This window comes from Hirundo rustica, chromosome 7 (assembly GCF_015227805.2).
Source record: "Hirundo rustica isolate bHirRus1 chromosome 7, bHirRus1.pri.v3, whole genome shotgun sequence".
Lineage (NCBI taxonomy): Eukaryota > Metazoa > Chordata > Aves > Passeriformes > Hirundinidae > Hirundo > Hirundo rustica.
The window spans coordinates 36,373,551-36,392,535 of record NC_053456.1 but is presented as its reverse complement, the minus strand read 5'-3'; the positions used below and the strand labels follow the sequence as shown (position 1 = coordinate 36,392,535).

Below are 18,985 nucleotides of genomic sequence, written 5' to 3'. Positions count from 1 at the left end.
AAGGTTACTCTTACCTGACCTCCACGAAGTATTAAACATTTCCTTTTGTTTAAAAACCAGTTGGATCTGGGTCTCTTCTGGAAAACAACGCTGCTTGTCAGGAAGAGTCAGCCCCATCCCAACACCTCTGAGCTTCCCACCACTCCCTTCACACCGGGCTGGATTTGTACTTAAAAAAAAAAAACAAAACAAACCAAACCCAACAGATAAAAATGAGCAGAACTGCCCAGGGAATGTCCTGGATGAGGGCTAAAAGAATCTTCTGGGCTCTGGAGAAGCTTCCTAGAGCTGGTGGTCCCAGCATCCATCAGAACGAATCCTTTGGAGGCAAGGGTGGAAATGCACAGCAAAGCCCTTAAGGCAGAGCAACACTTCGTGCTTTTTAGGAATTACTTTTTCTCTTAAAAAAAAAAAAAAAAAAAAAAAAAAAAAAAAAAAAAAAAAAGGAAGAAAAGGGGATGTTTCCCCCACTCCCATTATGGGAATCAAGAGTTTTCCTTCAAAACCTCCTCCTGACCCCCGTTGCTTTGCCGTAGGATATTTTCTTTTCTTCCCGAGGCATCAGTGAATGCCACCAGCTGGGAGCGTTCCAGGGGTACACAGGGGCGGGCTTGGGGTAAGGTGAGGAACGTGGGCATGAAAGACATCCTTCAATCTGCTCCACCATCCCTGAGCACCAGGATCTTCCAGGAGAAGCCAGATCTTAGGAGGGTTGTCAGGGAGAGAGAGCAGCCAGCTGTGCCCATCACAAAATCAAACCCCACATTCCTTCAGGAGAGCAAAGGAGGGGAGGGACGGATGGTTCCTAAAAAAAGGAGCGCTACTACAGCTTTACACCCAGGGGGAATCCAAACTGAGTTCTCCCACGCTGGAAGTTCACATTTCAAATCCAGAAGGGGAGAGCACAAAGCATCCACCTCCTGCCTCGGTGCTGGCGGGGTTGAACGGGGTGGGGAAACCTTTCAGGAACAAAGCTGCCGCCTGACAAACCCGCCACGTGACCCCCAAAAGAGGGGATAAAAAATAACATCCACAAGCAGTCCTGTGGTTTTTCATCCCTCACGGTGCTGCTGGAGCCTCCCTGGAGCACTTGGAAATGAAGAGCAGGAAAAGCAGCAGGAAAGTTCCCCCAAATCCCCGTGTGTGGGAGACTGGATGGGCAGTAATGAGGAAAGAACGGATCTAGGCCAAGGCACAGCAGGCTGAGATCAATCCCAAACCCCCAAATTCCACCCTGTGGCAGCTCCACTCAAACCATGAGGATACAATTTCCCCTTTCCAACCCTGGCCAGGTTTTCTCTGGGGCAAGACCTGCACTGATGCCCTGTGGGGCATCTTGTCCCTCTTGGTGGCTTTGAGGTCCTCAGGACTGCGTCAGGTTCAAGGTCAGGAAAAGAGACAACCCCAATCTGCTGCTTCTCCCTCTTTTCGAGGAAAATCCCCCACTTTTCCTGCCTTTCCTCATCTCTGAGCACCCCTAATTTCTCAGTGGTGTGTGACAAGCACGGATGGCCAAACCACAGCTCTGGCGTCTCCATGGTGCCCTTGTAAATCTTTGATCCCTCACTTCATCCTTCACACGTTATTTAAATCATCTTTAAATCATCATTCCCCCCCTTTCAATGCACATTGATGGAATTCTACCTGCTGTTCTCCAAGGACCACACAGCTCTCCTGACATCATGTAACTTCTTCCTGCAGGGACCCTTCCAGTGAGTTCCCAGGCTGCCCTGGTGAAAACCCACCACCTCCTGCTTCCCTCTCCATCACCTCCTGTTTGTCCTCTCCTTGAGCCTGCTCAGATTCCCGATTTCTCCTCGGGTTGGACTCGGGACAAGACCTCTGGAATGTTAAATAAATGTCAATCAGCTGCCCATTGTTCAGGGCTTTGGGCTGCCTCCTTCAGAGGAGCCTAATGGAGAGCCACGATTTCCCTCCGAAGAAGCGATTAGGCCATGCCACATCCTGACCTTAAAGATGTTTTATTATTCTTACTTTAAATGATCATTTCGACCAATTTAGCAGATACAGATGTAACCGTTACCGGCCTAATTCCCTGGATCACCTCCAGAGAGTCTTAAAGCCAAGGTGCAACGTTGACTGCTCCCTTCCTCGGGGAGAGTAACGTTTTTAATGAAAGCTCCCATATTTTTGGCCGGGAGATCTGTCACTCACTCCACAGGCACTTCCAGAACCCTTAGATGTACACCCATTACGGCCCAGCTGACTTATTGCTTTTTTAATTTATCAATTTGCACCATTACTGGCTCTTCTGACATCCCAGGTCCTGGATCATCCTTCATCTTTATTGCTGGCATGGAGTGACAGGATCTGAGCACTCACAGGAGAAGGAAGCGGGTGGGGCTCAACAAAACCACCAAGACTCAAGCGAAGAACGAGCTGCGTCCAACAAGTTTTCTTGTCTTTATTAGAAAGAGACCTATACAATATAGCAGCCTCTCTCTGCGGTACTTTACAGCTTTTTTGTTCCTTTTTTCTTTTTTTTTTTTAATTTTTTGCTTTTATTTTTAATTATTCAGAATACTGTACAGCTGACACAAAAAATCTCGACGAGGAGAGAGAGAAAGGGAAAGGGAACATAATACAAACTGGCATACTTAATCAAACCCAAATCATAGGAAACAACAAGCAAAGTGAAATGTTTCAATTGGTTTAATTACAGTACAAACAATATAAATAAAGCATCATCGAGTCATTGTAAAACAAACTTGCTGGATGAGGTAATATAAAAACAACAACAAAAGACCTTTTTTTTTTTTTTTGCCTTTTTTTTTAGGATTTCCACACTGTCTCGTCATCATTTATACATTATTATTTACAGAAACAGAAACAAACAAACAAAAAACCCCCAACAACCCAAAACTTGCTATAAAGCCTGCCATGTGCTAGGTACCTCCTGCCTCTACCCCGAGCAGGTGTCCCCTACTCACCTGGGCTCCCTCCCTACTCAACTGGAAAGACAAACACCACAAAGCAGAAAGACCTGAAAGGTTTGGGGGCTGAACACAAAATCCAGCCTTTGCAGGCGGCCACAGGTGGGATCTGCTCAGGTGTGGGCCAAGAATTTGGGATATGCTCAAATCCTGCTGAAGCCGAGGGGTTTAAGGCAGTAGGAGCTGCAGATCCGAGCTCTTGGCCGTTCCAAGCCGAGTCAAAACCACCACAGAACGAGTCCCTGGTGTTCCAGGGGACACTCCTCCCCCAAATCCCCCTCGGTCTGTGCACCCACGTGCAGTCCACAAGAGAAAGGTGCTCTTGACAGTGACACAGTAAAAGGGAGCTGAGCCAAACCCTGGAAACTCGGGACCTGCACGGAGCTGTGTGCTTTCAGAGGATGGCTTCATCCTCTTCTCCTCAGCAGATTCCATGGAGAATCCAGCCGAGTCCCTGGTTACCTCAGGAAAAAACACCGAGGGGGCATTTCAACAGCATTTCAAAGGAATTGAAGGAGAGGGGAACTAAAGATCCTCCCACGGTTTCTGCACACCCAGCCATGGCCTTCTCCACAGCTCCTTCCTGCCCTCTTCCCATGGGTTCCCCTGGAAGGACAAGACACCGAAGCCGGGGTAGAAATGGTGTCACTAGCGCCGGGTCAAGCATTCCCAGCCCGCTGCAGCTGAGGTCTGTGGTCCCCCCACAGCAAACTTTTTGGAGCCAGTAGTGGCCAAGAAGATGGGGAGGGAGGGATGAGAAGCTGCCCTTGGGGAAGAACCCACCTGGAGACAGCTCTTGGGAACATCTCACTTGGAAACGTCTCCCTGTTACCTCAGCAGCTCCAAAAGGCAGCGGGACCTGTTGCAGCCCCGACAGCTCGCTGCTCCCACACTCAGATTCAGCCAGGAAGATGAGCCTCAAACAGATTTATATTAAAAAGGGCCTCTGAAAGGCAAGACTCTCTCCTTTCTACCTTTGGAATCTCCTTCCCTGGAGCTTCCCATCCCCATGGCTGGAGAGCTGGGATTTCTCCTCTTCAGCAAGGGAGGGATTTCTCCCCTCCAGTCCTGGGGGCCAAGCTCAAGGTTTTCTCAAGCTGAATGTTGCTGCCTGGAGTTGGACTTTTGGAGAAACCTCTAAGGCTGCAGCAAGCCTGGACCTCATCTCCCTGCACCTCTCCATCCCTCAAGCCAGTGTCCCCCATCCTGCCACCTTGGAAGTGAGGTCTGACTCCAGCTGCGAAACTTGCCCACTTGCAAACATCCAACCGAAGCCTGGCTCCAGCTCCTGACGGTGATGATGGGGATTCCCACAATCACTGACAGCAGCGTGAGGAGCAGGCACCAGCTCACACACACACAGAGCAAGTGCAAAGTGACCTCCAGGTGACCCCTGAGGGCTCAGCACACCCTGGCTGCACTTCATCCACCGGTTCAACTCAGCTCAACACCTACATTCGGGATGCAGAGGCCAAAACCCCACATTCAGCACCAGAACCCTTCCTTGGTCCTGCAGGGATTTGGGGTTTGCCTTCAGCACAGAGCAGACATGACCGAGCCGTCTCTGTGAGGGGTTTTCCTCCTCATACCCTGCAATTCCTGAGGACCAGGGAAATGTTTTTGGTTACTTCAGCTCTCAGGAGCAACAAGAAACCCACATGGATCAGTTCTGGAAAGCAGGGAAGAGCTGAGGGTGCATTCACTGCCAGCAAGCGACGTGGCCACCGTCCCCAAGGCATGCCAGGAGACCTCTGAAGCGTCCCCCACCCACCCCCCCTTCACATGTTGTACAGGACACACAGATGTAAAAATGAGTAGCTCTGAAGCACTGCAGAACAGCCAGTCCTTGGCACTGGAAGCTAAAAACAAACACATCCAGAACATCCATGGCTGAGGGAAAGCTGAGGCTCTGCCTGCCAACAGGACCGACCGCTGCCGCCTGAATGTGCCACAGGGTTTGGGGTGCAGGCAGCCACGGGGAGATGAAGAGGTTAAAACTCCTGAAATGCACAAAGACATCTTTATTTTATCCATCCACAAGCGGAATTGTTTCCCCTGAACATGGTAGTAAATGATGGGAGTTCATTCACCCACACACCTTGCTGTCGCCCTGAAATGAAACATGGGGCCAGAAACATGCTTGGCGATTTGGGGCCGAAGATGGCCCTAAAAAAACATCCCAAACTGACTTTTCAGAAATCATGCAATTCCCCTCTCTAAATGTGAATTATTCACAGCTCCTGACACTCCTGGCCAAACCCCCTCAAACCTCCCTTTAAAGCACAGGACAGATTCAGTCAACTCTAGGTAAAACTGTCCCAATATTTACTTTAAACACTGGCCCATGCTAAACAACAAAGTAAAACCTACAAATACCCTAAACCGACAAATTCACCCATCTACGCCTTTGGATGTTTTGCTCTATGAACTCTATTATTTTTTTCAAACAGGAGATTATTTTCCAATAAAACCATTCAAGCCAACCTTCTTTTTTTTGGGAGCTTAGAACTCAAAAACTCACAGCAGAACCTCTTAATTTGGGGTAGTTCAGTGTTTCTTTTCTACCTTGAAAAGAACTTTACTCCGGAGTGTTTTTGCTTTCTTTTCCTGTTGTGCAGCAAGCCCAAGAACATCCAAACCTGGGTTTTCCACGCAGTCAATTTTACCCACAAATCATCAAGGATGGAAGGTGTGGAACTGAGGATCCAGGCCCAACGGGCAGGGATCCCACCAAAGGATCGGTGCAGCAGCCTCCGGAGGGGGAAGGAAGATGCCTGACGATGAGATGAGGATGGGGAAGTTGTCTCCTCTCCAGCCAAGCTGCCTCAAAGTTTGGTCCCCAAAGCTCTCCTCCTTTCCCTCGAGTGCCCCCGCCGACAACAACCACTTAAGCGAACATGAAATGAGCGTTTCACCAACAACAAACCCCAACAACCATCCCTGTTAAGGTGCAAAGGCGGCTCCCCGAGACGTTTGGGAAGGGCCCCTCGGGGACCCCCTTGTGAAATCTGTGCTTGTCTCCACTACCACTACTTTATACTAGAAACTACAAATTACTTCATTTCTCCCGATCTCCATACAAATATAAAAGCTGAAGCTATTCCAACCCCATATAATCTAATTATTCTACATTACAGTGCCAGAGATCGCTTCCAAGCCCGGATCTGCGTTCCCACCTCGACTCCTCTCCCTACGTGCCTCGGCCTTCTCTGGCCCAGGGAAATCTCCAAGTGCAGCTAAAGCTTTTTTTTTTTTTTTTTTTTTTCTCCCCTTTTTCCCTGCTCCTTTTTTACCACCAAGATTGGAAATCTGGTAATGGGAGCCCTTGGCCAAGTCTCTGCATTCAGGGCAGGACCCTGAATTTTCCCAAGGTTGGGTCTTTTTTTCTTCATGAAGAGCAAGGAGAAGACAACCCTCCCCGGCAGTACCCAGGTTCAGGTGTGACACATCCCACCGAATTCCACAGCAATTAGCCAAAGACAGGAGGAAATACAGAAACAGCAACGGCTGGCTCACTTCTAGTGTTTTAGTCATGGATAAAGTGCAGAGGAACAGGGATTTCAAGGTGTCTGGGATGAGGGGAAGGGTTAAGTGGGGGTGCAATGACAACCACTGCCAGACTCCAGAGAAAACAGCTTTGGCTGCTGGGTGTCTGCTGGGATTTCTCATGGACTGGGTTACAGTCGGGGCTTGTTTTCCTCCCAACATGCTCAAAGGGTTCCAAAAAAGCAACAAGAGTGGCTAAACACAAGACAAGGAGCAGGAAAGGGGTGGGGGAATGGAGTTACTGATGATTCCTGTGGGATCTCCAAGTGCCAGGAGACGTTGCCTGACTGTGCACCTGGATGGCTCCAAGAGCAGCCTCTGCAGAGTGCAAACACACGCCCTGAAAAGCCTGAGGAGCTCTCCAAGCCAAGCCCCACCAGGATCCAGCCAAGGAGAGCTTCCTCCATCCCTGCCTTGGAGGCAGGGGCTTTCCTCCCTGTCCTCCACCCTGCAAGGATTGACTTGGTGACAATGGCCCTGGGTGGCCTCATCCGGCGGGGCCTTTCCATGTGAGGAAATTCTGGGATCTCCCGACTTTCCAAGGGAGCTCTGCCACGTGCAGGGCTGGGGATCCTCCCCACAGACCCCCACGTCAACACCGCTTCAACATAATTATGCCAACACCTATGGGAAAACCACGTTTAGCCTAAAAGCAACTGTGTTACCACCTAATTGAAGTATTACTTGGCTTGCCTGGATGCGTATTTTTTTCCCTGTAATACACTGGATTTTCCTCTCCTAAAAATATTCTGTGCTTTTTCAAGGGTTGCCCTCGGAAGATTTTTAGGAAAGAACCACGCAATCTGTCTACCCGAAATCTGCCTGGTTGCCCTTGTTTCTCAAACATCACCCTCAGCCTTGTCAGAGGAAGGAGAGCATTAAGCGATGTACAGAAAATAATCTCAATTAGGAAAAAAACCCAGCTCTGAAACAGAACGTGTACTGAGAACTCTGCCCACTGTGGGTTTGAAACACTGGTTTTTGGGATACAAATGCCCTGGATGCCCCTGGGGGGAGCAGCAGGCAGCTCTAGCACCTCTGGGATTGCCATTCCTGAATCCCTGCTGTGGCAAAGCTCCTGAGCACCAGCACACAGAGGGTTTCACAGCATCCCCTGCAGCTGCACATCAGCTGGGCTGTCCCCTCCCCTGAGGGACCACCTGTAAGTACCAAACATCAGGAATGGTGGAGAAATGGCAGTTCAAACAGACTGCTTTTCTGAATTTAAAAAAACAAACAAACAAACAAACAAAACCCAACAATATTTAGAAGTATCCCAGTGGAAAGGGAATCGGCTGTGTCTGGTGCAGTCAGCCTAGGCTGGCTGGAGAAAGATTCCCTCCCTCCAAATACTCCAAGGTCTAGAAAAGAACAAGGTACAAAAGGACAACACCACCAAAGATTAGAAGCTGGTCCATATTCTTGTGCTTCTACCTTGAGCCACAATTTTACCTCAAATCCATAATTTTTCCCTTTTGTTTCCTCCCCTTAAGATAACCATATCCCATTTTTGCCTTTGCATTTTGTCCACATTCAGTTTATTTAGCAACTGCTCCTCCCATCTGTGTGCTGAATGGAACCCAGAGCTCCAAGGAAGAGCACCACCAAAGGCTTGGGAAATACACAGGAGCAGGAAGATTTGCAGATTACTGTGCCGTGTGCACCTCACTGCCTTCACCTAATTGCTCCTTTGCCATCAAATTCAGTTGAGTTTTCAACGTTCTCCATGATAAACCCTGCCCCGATCCCCACGTTGCCATACGCCATTTCAAATAAGAAACCCAACAAAAGAAAAATCACTTTTCTGCCTGCCAAAACCTCTGCTTCCCCACGCCACAATCCTGCTAGTGGGGAGCAGGAGAAGACCCAAAGAATCCAATCAAGTATCAAAACTTGCAATTGAAATGAACTGTCCAGGCTACTTCCACAAGCCATTTTTCTTGCCAAAAGCAGGCGGGCTGGGAGCGGAGCGCAGCCGTGCCCTGCCCGCCGCGGTGAAGGCTATCAATTCTGAACTTAATCAAATCTGATCTTCCCCCAGCCAGAATGGGGCTTTTTGTCTTGGCTTGTGAAAGCTTCCTGACTTCTGGAGTAAAGTATATTTACAGCGCTGAGGAACAGCCTCTTTTTTCCTTTCTAAAAGGTCTCACAGGCTTTTTTTTAAATTCCCTGTGCCCTGATCTCCTACTGATACGTTGTTCCTCACAGGCTTTGGAAAGAAGAGTTCGCTGCTGGGAATATTATCGATGTACAATAATGATCTGTAACCCACAGATCCTAACTAGTTGCACATTATTTAGTTCACATCCATTACAGTTTATAAATTAACAGAGATGTCATTTTCTGTACAAAAAAAAAATCGATGTATATTTACGGTCTTTTTTTTTATTCAAATAGATTTTAAATACATAGAATCTAGAGACACAATACAAAAATCTGTATAAGTTAGGCAATGCATCACAGGAGTGACCAAAAACTCAACACGATTTACCTTGGCAAAATGACAGAACCTATTTCTGCTGGCTGAAAACGTAACCAAAAAAAAAAAAAAAAAAATTATCCTTTAATGCGTTTATTAATTTCACCGAACGTACTTGAAATGTTGCTTTCCGTAGCGGTATTCATTATTCCTTTTTGTGTTTCGGGCTTACTCTTATTTATTTTTTCCATTTTGTTTTTACACCAAGGAGACCGCAGTCAAATAACACTCAGCAACTCATTTCCTCTCTTTGGACTGAAAAATTAAACAGATACTAAATTATGACAGTGAATTTAGAAAGGAGGGCTCCGAGGGCTCGAAAGAACATGTCTGAGATAATATGATGCTTCTAAGAATATTGCAATCACATCCAAGCAATCACCGAAGCGTGCCATGTAACTACCTCCTCAGCTAATATGCTTTTTTCTCCGTGATGACTAATCATGTTCTATTAAACAGCAGTAATGCTGGAAGAACTCAACTATACAAGTGTAATGAAGCCAGTATTCTCCCTGGACAGATTAGCTACAACTGATTTGACACATACCATCATAGGAGCTTCAAACCTGACAAACTCTGTGCTTGCTTCTGATTTATGCCGTCAAGCTCTTCAGGAGAAGAGAATGGAAATCCAGGCGTCGCCGCGTTCGGTAGAGGTGAAATGTTCTGATGTGCTTCACTGTCAGTTAGGGAAAGTCACCGTCTCTCCTTCCTTCTGCTCCGGCTCGCCTCTCCCCCCGCCCGTCCCTGGGCGCCCCGGGGGTGCCGTGCGCGGCGCGGCCCCCGCGCCCTCCCGGCCGGGCGGCGGGCACTGAAACAACGGCCTGCCCGGCAGCCCCCGCGCTCCTCCTTGGCCCCTCGCGCTCTCCACGTTCCGCCCGGGACTCGGGGTGGACCGAAGGGAAAAGGGAGAAGGAGAGTTACCAGACTCACAGAGCGGAGCTGCGATGGGGATGGAGGAATGTGAGGCTGCGGATGTGACTCGGGTCAGCGAACACGCGAGCGAGCTCCCCTCAGATGATGGTGGGCATCCTCCCGCCGCTGTTGTTGCGGTTGTTGTTCTTCCGGGACAGGTTTGGGGTGGCCATGAGGGCGAAGCGCTCGTCGGGGCAGCCGTACTGCAGCAGGACGTCGATGCACTCCTGGCTGGAGGCCTGCCGGGCGTAGGCCAGCGCCGTGTTCCCGTGGGCGTCGCGCGCCATCACGTCCACGCCGTACTGCGGGGCGAGAAGAGGGGAGCCGATGGGAGCTGTGGCCTTGGGATTTCGGGAGTGGGTTTGGGATTGGATTTAAGGGAGGATGAGGGAGCAGGCGGGAGAGCAGCCTGACAACACCAGCATGGCAGCACTGGGCCACGTACGGAAAAAATGTTTCTCGAGGGAGGGAGTCGCAGGTGCGGGACAAAATCTGCCCTAGCGGTATTCCACGCTAAGGGAATCCCTCCTTCCTCGTTTCCCACGCTCTCCTTCGCCTCCCACCAAGCAGCAGAAACGTGCTTTTCCACCACGGTGCCACCCCCTGCAAGCCGGGTGAGGAACACCCAGCCTCGGGACGCGGTGCCCGTGACGCCCTGCAGGGGCGGCTCCGGCCCGTCCTGCCCCGGCGGCAGCGAGCCCTTACCCAGATGAGCAGCTGCAGCAGCACCACGTTCCCTTTGCGGCAGGCCAGGTGCAGGGCGGTGCGCCCGTCCCCGTCGCCGCAGGTCTCGTTCACCTCCTCCCGCGTGCCGTGGGCCAGCAGCAGGATCACCGTCCGCAGGTCCTCCTCGGCCGTGGCCCTCAGGAGATGCTGGCCCAGAGAGAGCTCCAGGCACTGCAGCGGGGCGAGGAAGAGCTTCTGCTCGTACTTGGCGCGTATCCAGAGCTCCTTTTCTTCCCTAGGGAAGCCAGAGGGGACAGGTCACTCTCACCTGGTGTCGCAGCCAACGCTGCTCAACCAGCAAAAGGAGGTTATTTCCCCTTTCAAATTTATGTCAAGAAAGCTCTCACAGGAACAGTTCACCCAAACCTTAGGAACAGTTCACCCTAACCTTGTATTTTTAGCAATATTTCTGTTGTGCACCTCACTGTTCCTGAACCAGTGCTCAAGATCCTCCTTGCTGGATGCTGTGCCCATGGGGTTGTAGGATCACAACAGCCAGGAGGTCTCAAAAAACCCTGGGCCAGCAAGAGGCCAGGGCATGAGCCCTCGCTGTCACAAAGAGCAAAGACATGACAGGCAGCCAGGTTCTACTTTAAGGCTGGAAAACACACTGAAAAAAAATGCACTCAATTTTTGTATCCCAGACCAGAAGTAACCAAATGGGGGCTTTGTCCCCCTCCAAGCTGAGTAATGTTCCCAAAGGCATAAGGATGCTTCCTCTTGTTTTCCCAAAATTCAGACCAGTGCTTTGAAGCACCTTTTCCTCCTGGTATATCAAAGAACCATCAGAAGCTTTCTGGTACTATCAGGTTACAGCAGAACAAGGACTACAAACAAGGCCCTCCACTCGGCGTTTCAAAAATTACCATACAATTACATGATCTGAGAGCACCAGCCCCAGACAAAGTCCCATTTAGAGGTCCCTCAGGTAATCTGCTCAGCCTGTGAAAACCACAAACATCACCTGAGCCAGGCAACTGGGTCCCGGTGACAGATTCTCTCCTCTGGAGTACAAAAGGCCAAGCTCTGTTTACGCCTTTCAGCCGTGTTTACACTGCTCCCAGTAATCTAGTGTCAGGTTAGCCCTAATCTGTTTTTAAATACTTATGTAAACATCTCCTTCCACCAGCAAATCTGGATTAGTTTTGCATCATTTCCTGGGACATGTGGAGTGACCTTACTGTGACCTGCCTGGATGCTTTCAGGCACAGTTTCCCAAAGCAGGCACAGCTTCCCTGCCCCGGCCACAGTTTACCCCACAAACACGGCCAGGGCTTTTCTTCAGAGCAAAAGTGCAAACAGAAAATTGACACAGAGAGTGCTTCTTTTACCTCAAACCTCTGAATGACTCCTGCCAGCTAAAAGACACACCAAAAAAACCCCTCCACAACCCATTTGGGCAGTTGCAAATTAACCTTTGATGGCAGGATCTGATAAATGGAGTATCGATGCAGGTATTCCAGATGGAGAGGAGGAAGAAAAGGAGTTCTGTTATCAGAATCTTTAATTCATGGTTTTTCTAATTACTTTTTTTTTTTTCCTTTTTTTTAAGGTAAAAACCCAAACTAGAACCACTGCCACAAAAGGGATAAAGTAACACACAATTATCTACAGTAAAATGGGCATTCTGGCAACAGTTCTACTCCCAGTATCCATCTAGATTATCTTCAAGGATGTTAGCAAAGATCTCACACGATTTTTAAACACACTTTCAGAGGCATTGACAGAATAACCAACACATCTGCTACAAGTTTTAAACGTGCCAGACTGGAAAATGAGGTGATTCAACCTGTACTCCTCACCCACAGTAACACACACCAGGGCTCTGGGAATTTATTTTTCATATGTCCATACATCCTAAAGGAAAAATATTCCTCAGATACGTAAGTAATATTTTTTTTTATAGCTTAGTCAAGGGTCTGCAAATGAATCCCCCTCTCCCCCACACCATCTCTGGAGTGAGAGAAACTCTTGGCTCCTATCAGAGCGCTGGTTGCTGCTGGTGGCTCAAGAAAAAGCCCCTTTCTCTTTAGAAGAAAAGCTGTTTGACTCAAGTCTCCCACTTCCAGTCACCTTTTAGCCTAAACGTAATAGTGACATTGAGAGAGTAACTGCTGAGTTCAGGCAGAGGCTCTCAAAGCTTGAGGCTGCTGGTTCACAAATCTATCAGCACGGATTTCACATTTGCTGTGCGTCCCGTGGACAATCCTGATGCTCCTGGAAGCGTGCAAGAAAGAGAGATAGGGATGCCCCAGTCCTCCTAAATTTTGTCCTACTGCCTCAAAAGCCCAGGGAAAGAACAGGAAACTCTCTTTAAAAGTCAATGTCACAGGACAGGGAATGTGCTGCCCCCTGCCCCAGTGCTGGGCACCACATGACCACTCAGTAAGTTTGGAGTCACATCAAGGGTTGTGGTGGAACTATAAATCAAAATAAAGGTGTTTCAGAGGCCTCAGGCATTTGGGGCTGCATGTCACTGACATCAGTATTGAGTGAGATTTAGGTCTTCTCCAACAGTACAAACTGGCCACAAGGAAGACTTGGATTTCAGGGTAGAAAACCAAAATCTCATCAGAGGAAAAGCACACTGGACTACACCTCATGGCCAGCCCCAACACACAGGGACAGCTTTCCAATGAGCATCTAGAAAGCCAATGTCCACAAACATCCTCCCGCCATCCCTGGCACAAACCATTTAATTTGGATGGGAAGTCCTGGGGACTTTCCTGGGAGACAGCTGCAGCTCCGCCGCTCGCATTCATCTCAGAAACCCTGACAACAAGACATAAATACTGCAATTGTTGCTCTGATGCCCCAATTTCACTTCTGGGATCCACAGCTTGTCTTGGTTGAGGTTTCATTTCCCCCAAGGAAGGCCAGTCCAAGAGCAGAGTTGTCAGCAGTAGATCACTTAACCTCATTGCAGTTCCCTGGAGGACCACTGCTCACATCCCCTGTTAGTTAATGAGCTAAAAAATGAATTATTGGAGCGGTCAGCAATAAGCAGGAAGAGGAGGCACAGTGTTTCATTTCAGCCAGCACTGACATACCTTTAAATAAATCAACTGAGTAAGAGTATGAGGAAGTGTGAGGGAGAGCAACTCATCAGGAGAAAGACACTGAACCAGTCCCTAAAATAAAGGCTAGTAAATATTTCCCTCTTTTCCTCCCTTAACTGCAATCCTGGCAATTCTAAATGACCCTTTCCATACCAGACACTTCCAGCTGTAGTTGTCAAAGCCAAACCAAGTGAACTTTCAACAGTGGAGTCCTCTCAGGACCACATCAAAGCTGGTGTGCTGGAGACACAACATCTTCATGTGCTCTGATGGTCCCAGTGACACCAAACGCTGGAGAAGGCCTGAGCTGCCCCTTCCTCATAGGCAGCAAAATGAGTAGATTATAAGCTCCTAGACAACCTCAGAGAAATGAACAACAGAGCTCGAAGGTCAGACGTTCTTGGAGCCTTTTCTCTCTAGATATCTGCCTTCAAACACTGGTCTGTATCTGCTGGCACAGACTCCAAACCTCACTGGTTACACAAGGGGCAAATGCGGCAGAGGATCACTGCAAAATGCTCTGCAGAACCAGGAGTGAGTCACTAATCTTGTCCAGAAAGTGCCACCAAGCTCTCTGCTCCTGCAGGAGTCTCCATCACTCGTGAACCCCAAGAACACACAGTGGTGTGAATAAAGAAATCCCAGCTGCACCAGCAACTGTACATAGGTAAAAGGTTATTAGAAACAGATGAAAATTTCAGTTCTCGGTTTATTTTGATCTAATTAGGTGCTTGCTTCTCAAGATAATGTCCAATTATTTAAATTACTCTGCCAGCCACATCACATCATTATTATGTGGAAACATAAATACTGGGCACTGGAAGGGGGGAGGGTAAGCAGGGAACATCAGAGAAGAGAAAAAGCAGATTTGCTTTGAGCACAGCCTGGTTCCAGGAGCTGCACTGTGTCCCCCAGCCGTGGGTTTGCACCGGAGATGCTCCTTGAGGAGCCCACATCCTACACAGCTCAGCCCCATCACGTGGTGCATTGGGTTTCCGCCCTACAAATGCCATCAGAAGCCTCACCCTGTTGGTATCCACTCTCCATCCTGACTCCTCACCCCCTTTACCTCCATTTGTCCCTCACAGATATTTGGTGGAGTGACATCAGGAGGCAAACATGAAGAGGAAGTGCACGGTGGGAAAAAAAAGTCGTGCTCATACAGTGACCCAGCACTGCCTGAGTGGGCAACAGCACGTGGCTGGAGAGCCTGGGAACTTGCCATCAGAATTCCACAGCTCCGCAGCAAGAGCAGCCTTGCTCTTCCCAAAGCATGACTAAAAGGATGACTAAAACGTCGTGTCGTTACCCAGAGTTACTCACCACTTGTTAAAAAGCTGGATCAAATTCTGAAGGTTGAATTAGAAAGACAGTGGACAGCAGGTATTTACCATGGCACAGCATTGATTTCCCACCACCAGAAATAAGAGCAGGCTTCTTACAGGCACTTTGAAGTTTTATCCTCCACACCTCTGACAACACTGAAAAGCTCCTGAATTTTTTTTCATCTTTTCTCCTCTCTTGCTAAAGGAACTAATTCTGTAAGAGAGGAGGCCTCTCAGTGGTGTCTCCACGGTCGCTGTGCAAGTGCTGTGCCCGTGTGTTGCCATTTCTGGTTGCTCACTGAAGTACAACCCTTTAACGCCGTGGTAACCTGGCCAGCTCAGCAAGAGCTCTGCCAAATTTCCTCTCCTGTTGGCCAGCTGACAAGGTTAATGTGTCTCTTCCAAGAAAATGAAGTAAATCTAACCCACTGCACCTCCCAAACTCCTGGAAGAGCCCCAGGATGTGTCATTAGCTTCGTGGTCCAGCACACAAGGAGCACACATCACCTAATGACCGGCGCCGGGCAGCTGGATGTGCCGGGGCTTCCCGATTAAACAGCCCCCTCTGTGATGATCCCAATAAATGGCACTGCTTTGGACAGAGCTGGCAATGCAGTGTTGGGATGGGTAAAAGGAAAACATCAGGGGAGGGGGACGGGATCGAAATGTTGGAGAAAGGTTCACGATGCTTTTAATTGCAACAGCAAAAGGGGGGAGAAGAAGAGAGGGCGAGAAGAAAGGGGCTAGCAGCAAGGAATTTCCAAAGTGCCTTCCTGCCCCGAGCAAAGCAGGAACTGGGAGGAGAGGCATGGAAGAGGAGCTGGGAACAATATGCTGAGAAAACACAGGGGCTTCCTCTCTCTCTGCAGGAGAAGACCCCTCTGCCGCATTGCAAAGGCAGCGCTGAGCAGCTGAGCGGCTCCGCGCCCCGCATGCCTTCTCCGCCCGGCCGCGTTGCTAAGGGGGAAGGCACGAGCCCACCGGGAATATCCAGGTCCCTGGCAAACAAGAGGGCTCCAGACAGCAAACAAAGACCGATGGGTGTTTATTCCTTAATTACAGAGAGCTTTGAAGAAACGGGTCCACTGTAAATCCCGCCTGCCGAGGGAACGGACCGCGATTTATGCGCACCGGGGCAAAGAGGAAATAAATACCTCTCTGGCTCCTGATCAATATTATGAGTGTTTTGCCAACCTACAGGATGTTTTATGAGCTGTAAGGACAGAAAGGGATCATTAATAATTAAATAAAGTCAACCTATTAAGCTTATTACTTCTTACAAGTTAAACATCCCTGACGGACGAAGGGCAGCCCCACAGGAAAGCCGCGGATCAGCCAACCCGTATCTTGCCTCTTGGACTCTGGTCCAAGTGAGCAGCGTGGTAACCCAGGCTGGAAATGATTTAGTTACTGTCTGATGGGGAACTTATCTGCCTGAGGACTGCATTCAACCCACTCTTCCAATTTTTATCCAGGAGACAGACAATTCAGTGCTGCAAAATTATGCCAAATTCAGGTTACATCTCCTACTCTCAGTCCTTTTCAACCAAAGCAAAGCAAGGCAAAGCAAAGCAAACCAAAAAGGCACAAATCCCTGGCAGTGTTCAAGGCCAGGCTGGCTCTGAGTCTAGTGGAAGGTGTCCCTGCCCATGGCAGGAGGTTGGAATGAGATGATCCTCAAGGTCCTTTCCAACCTGCACCATTCCACGATTCTATGAAATAAAGGCGGTTTCCTGACAGCAGCACCTCACATAGTCAGGGACTTGGTTCCTGAAGCTCCCAGCTCTGGACCTTCTCCACCATTAACTCTCCTACTCAATTCTTCAGTTTTCCTTCCACAGCTGTGTGTTTCAGGGGGAAAAAAAGCCCTGCTGCATGTGAGGGACAGAGATCACCCCTTTGTGCAGAGCTTAACGTGCTTCTCCAATTAATCCCGTCTTGCCTGACACTTAGCAGTATCATCATTATTCGAATTTGGTGGTGCTCCTCCACCTTTTTCCCTCTTTCCTGACAGCATTCCCCTACACAGGGCTCCAGGACAGCTGCTGTTTCTGCACTTGTAGGTTACCCCTCCGTGGAGTAAGCAGCACCACTCCTTGAAGCGTTAATACACCCACAGGATTTATCGCTGCCCAACATTAACGACCAGCCTGGCCGAGACATCAAGGTTTACTGACTTCAGGCTTTGCAGATAAATACCCTGCAATTGTGGGCTCTGATTTATCACAGAAAATTGCAGCCAACTTATGTTTTCATTGCACGACACTCCATCTAATAATTTTTAAGGTTTACTCGATAAAATATATCACACCTGAGGTTTACTCTGTGTAAAGTTACGCAAAAACCGTGACATACAACAGCAGGGGATACTGTGGGTACTAAGATAAGGCTTATTAAATTGAGAATAAAGATCCTAAGGGTGACAACTCTAAGCCCTGCAAGTTGTTTAAGTCTTTTCTCAATACAAATCCAGGTTTTCACTTTGTTCTGTGCAACTATGTGAAAAGAAAACAGTCCCTAGAGTTTTAATAAAAAGCTTGAAGAATACCACAAGTTATTCTTTTCCTCTAACCCCAAAAGCCCCAGAATTTTTTGAAACAGCATTGCCAGCAAGATTTCAGAGGGAAAAGCCCTAACAATGGTAAACCCTAAGGATTTAGAGCTCACCACTGTCCTGAGTACACCGCAAAGACAATCAGAGGGCTGCAGCACCTCTGCTATGAGGAAAGGCTGAGAATGTTGGGAATGTTCAGCCTGGAAAAGAGAATGCCCAGGGGAGACCTCACTGTGGCCTTCCAGTTCCTGAAGGGAGTCAACAACAAAAATGGGGAGAACTGTTTACAAGGGTCTGGAGTGACAGAACAAGGGGGAACAGGTTTAAACTGACAGCGAGTGGGTTTAGAAGGGATATTGCGAAGAAATTCCTCCCTGTGAGGGTGGGCAGGCCCTGGCACAGGGTGCCCAGAGAAGCTGTGGCTGCCCCTGGATCCCCCGGCAGTGTCCAAGGCCAAACTGGACAGGGCTTGGAGCAACCTGGGATAGTGGCGGGTTTCCCTGCCCATGGCAGGGGGGGCACTGGATGAGCTTTGAGATCTTTTCCAAGCCAAATCATTCTGTGACTCTGTGATTTTAAACACACAGCTCAGCGAAAATAATTTAAAAAGCACCGTGAAGAGTGGAGGAAGATGGATTTCTGCTAAGGTTTGTAAGGAGAGACTTTACTAGAGAATGCAAAAACCAGGAATGACAGCTCCCTTACACCCACCCTCTGCTGACCAACAGGAAAACTCCTGAGTTGAGGATCTGATTCCTTTCATATGCTGGCGCATCAGTATCAAGGTAAACATCCATGCAAAATTTAACCCAAACCCTATCATTGTGTTGTCTACCCAAAAAAAAAAAGGCTGATAAATGAGTTTTCACTGTGAGGTTCTAGACACACAAGTGGACTGCTTCCATTTCTTGGGTGGTCAACCTCAACTTGGGCACACCACAAATATTACCAAAAAAAAGCCAAAAGCTGCAACAGTTGCATGGAAGTGCTAAAACCAAGGAATATATTTGCTTCTTGCCTGTTTTCAGTAATAAATACATATATGCAGGGAATAATAATTGGAAACATGTACCTAATGCACTTCATTACTTGTGTGTACCCACACTTAACCTGATGTCTTAAGTGTATAAATCAAACTCCATTGTGCCAGTACCTAAACACAGACTGGAAATTTCAATTTGCCATTTGATATACAATCACTCAGGTTAGAAGATTCCATTAATTTCCAATTTGTTAGCACTAATTTTCTCCTACAGCAAGACCGTGCTTAGTGCAGCAGTGTTTTAAGCAGAGCTCAGGAAACCACTACCTTTTTTTTTAAAAACGGAGGGGTGGAAAAAATAAAAGAAAATTCCCTTCTCCAAGGTGGTGGATGGGGAGCGACACACAAATATTCCAAGGCATAAATCTCAGTAAGCTGTGCCAGG

The 18,985-nt window shown here is 48.5% G+C and overlaps 1 protein-coding gene across 9 annotated transcripts in view; it reads right to left on the bottom strand.

Annotated features, from left to right (window-relative positions):
- Nucleotides 1–2,401: 2,401 nt before the first annotated feature.
- The window catches only part of AGAP1 (ArfGAP with GTPase domain, ankyrin repeat and PH domain 1), a 305,411-nt gene continuing 288,827 nt past the window's right edge, over nucleotides 2,402–18,985 (bottom strand). For all 9 annotated transcript variants that reach the window (XM_040068863.2, XM_040068857.2, XM_040068859.2 and 6 more), the window contains 2 exons: nucleotides 10,600–10,855; nucleotides 2,402–10,196 (listed from right to left, as the gene is read on the bottom strand). In XM_040068863.2, the coding sequence (XP_039924797.1) occupies nucleotides 9,993–10,196; nucleotides 10,600–10,855 (460 nt within the window). In that variant the 3' untranslated portion in view covers nucleotides 2,402–9,992. The remainder of the gene's footprint in view (nucleotides 10,197–10,599; nucleotides 10,856–18,985) is intronic.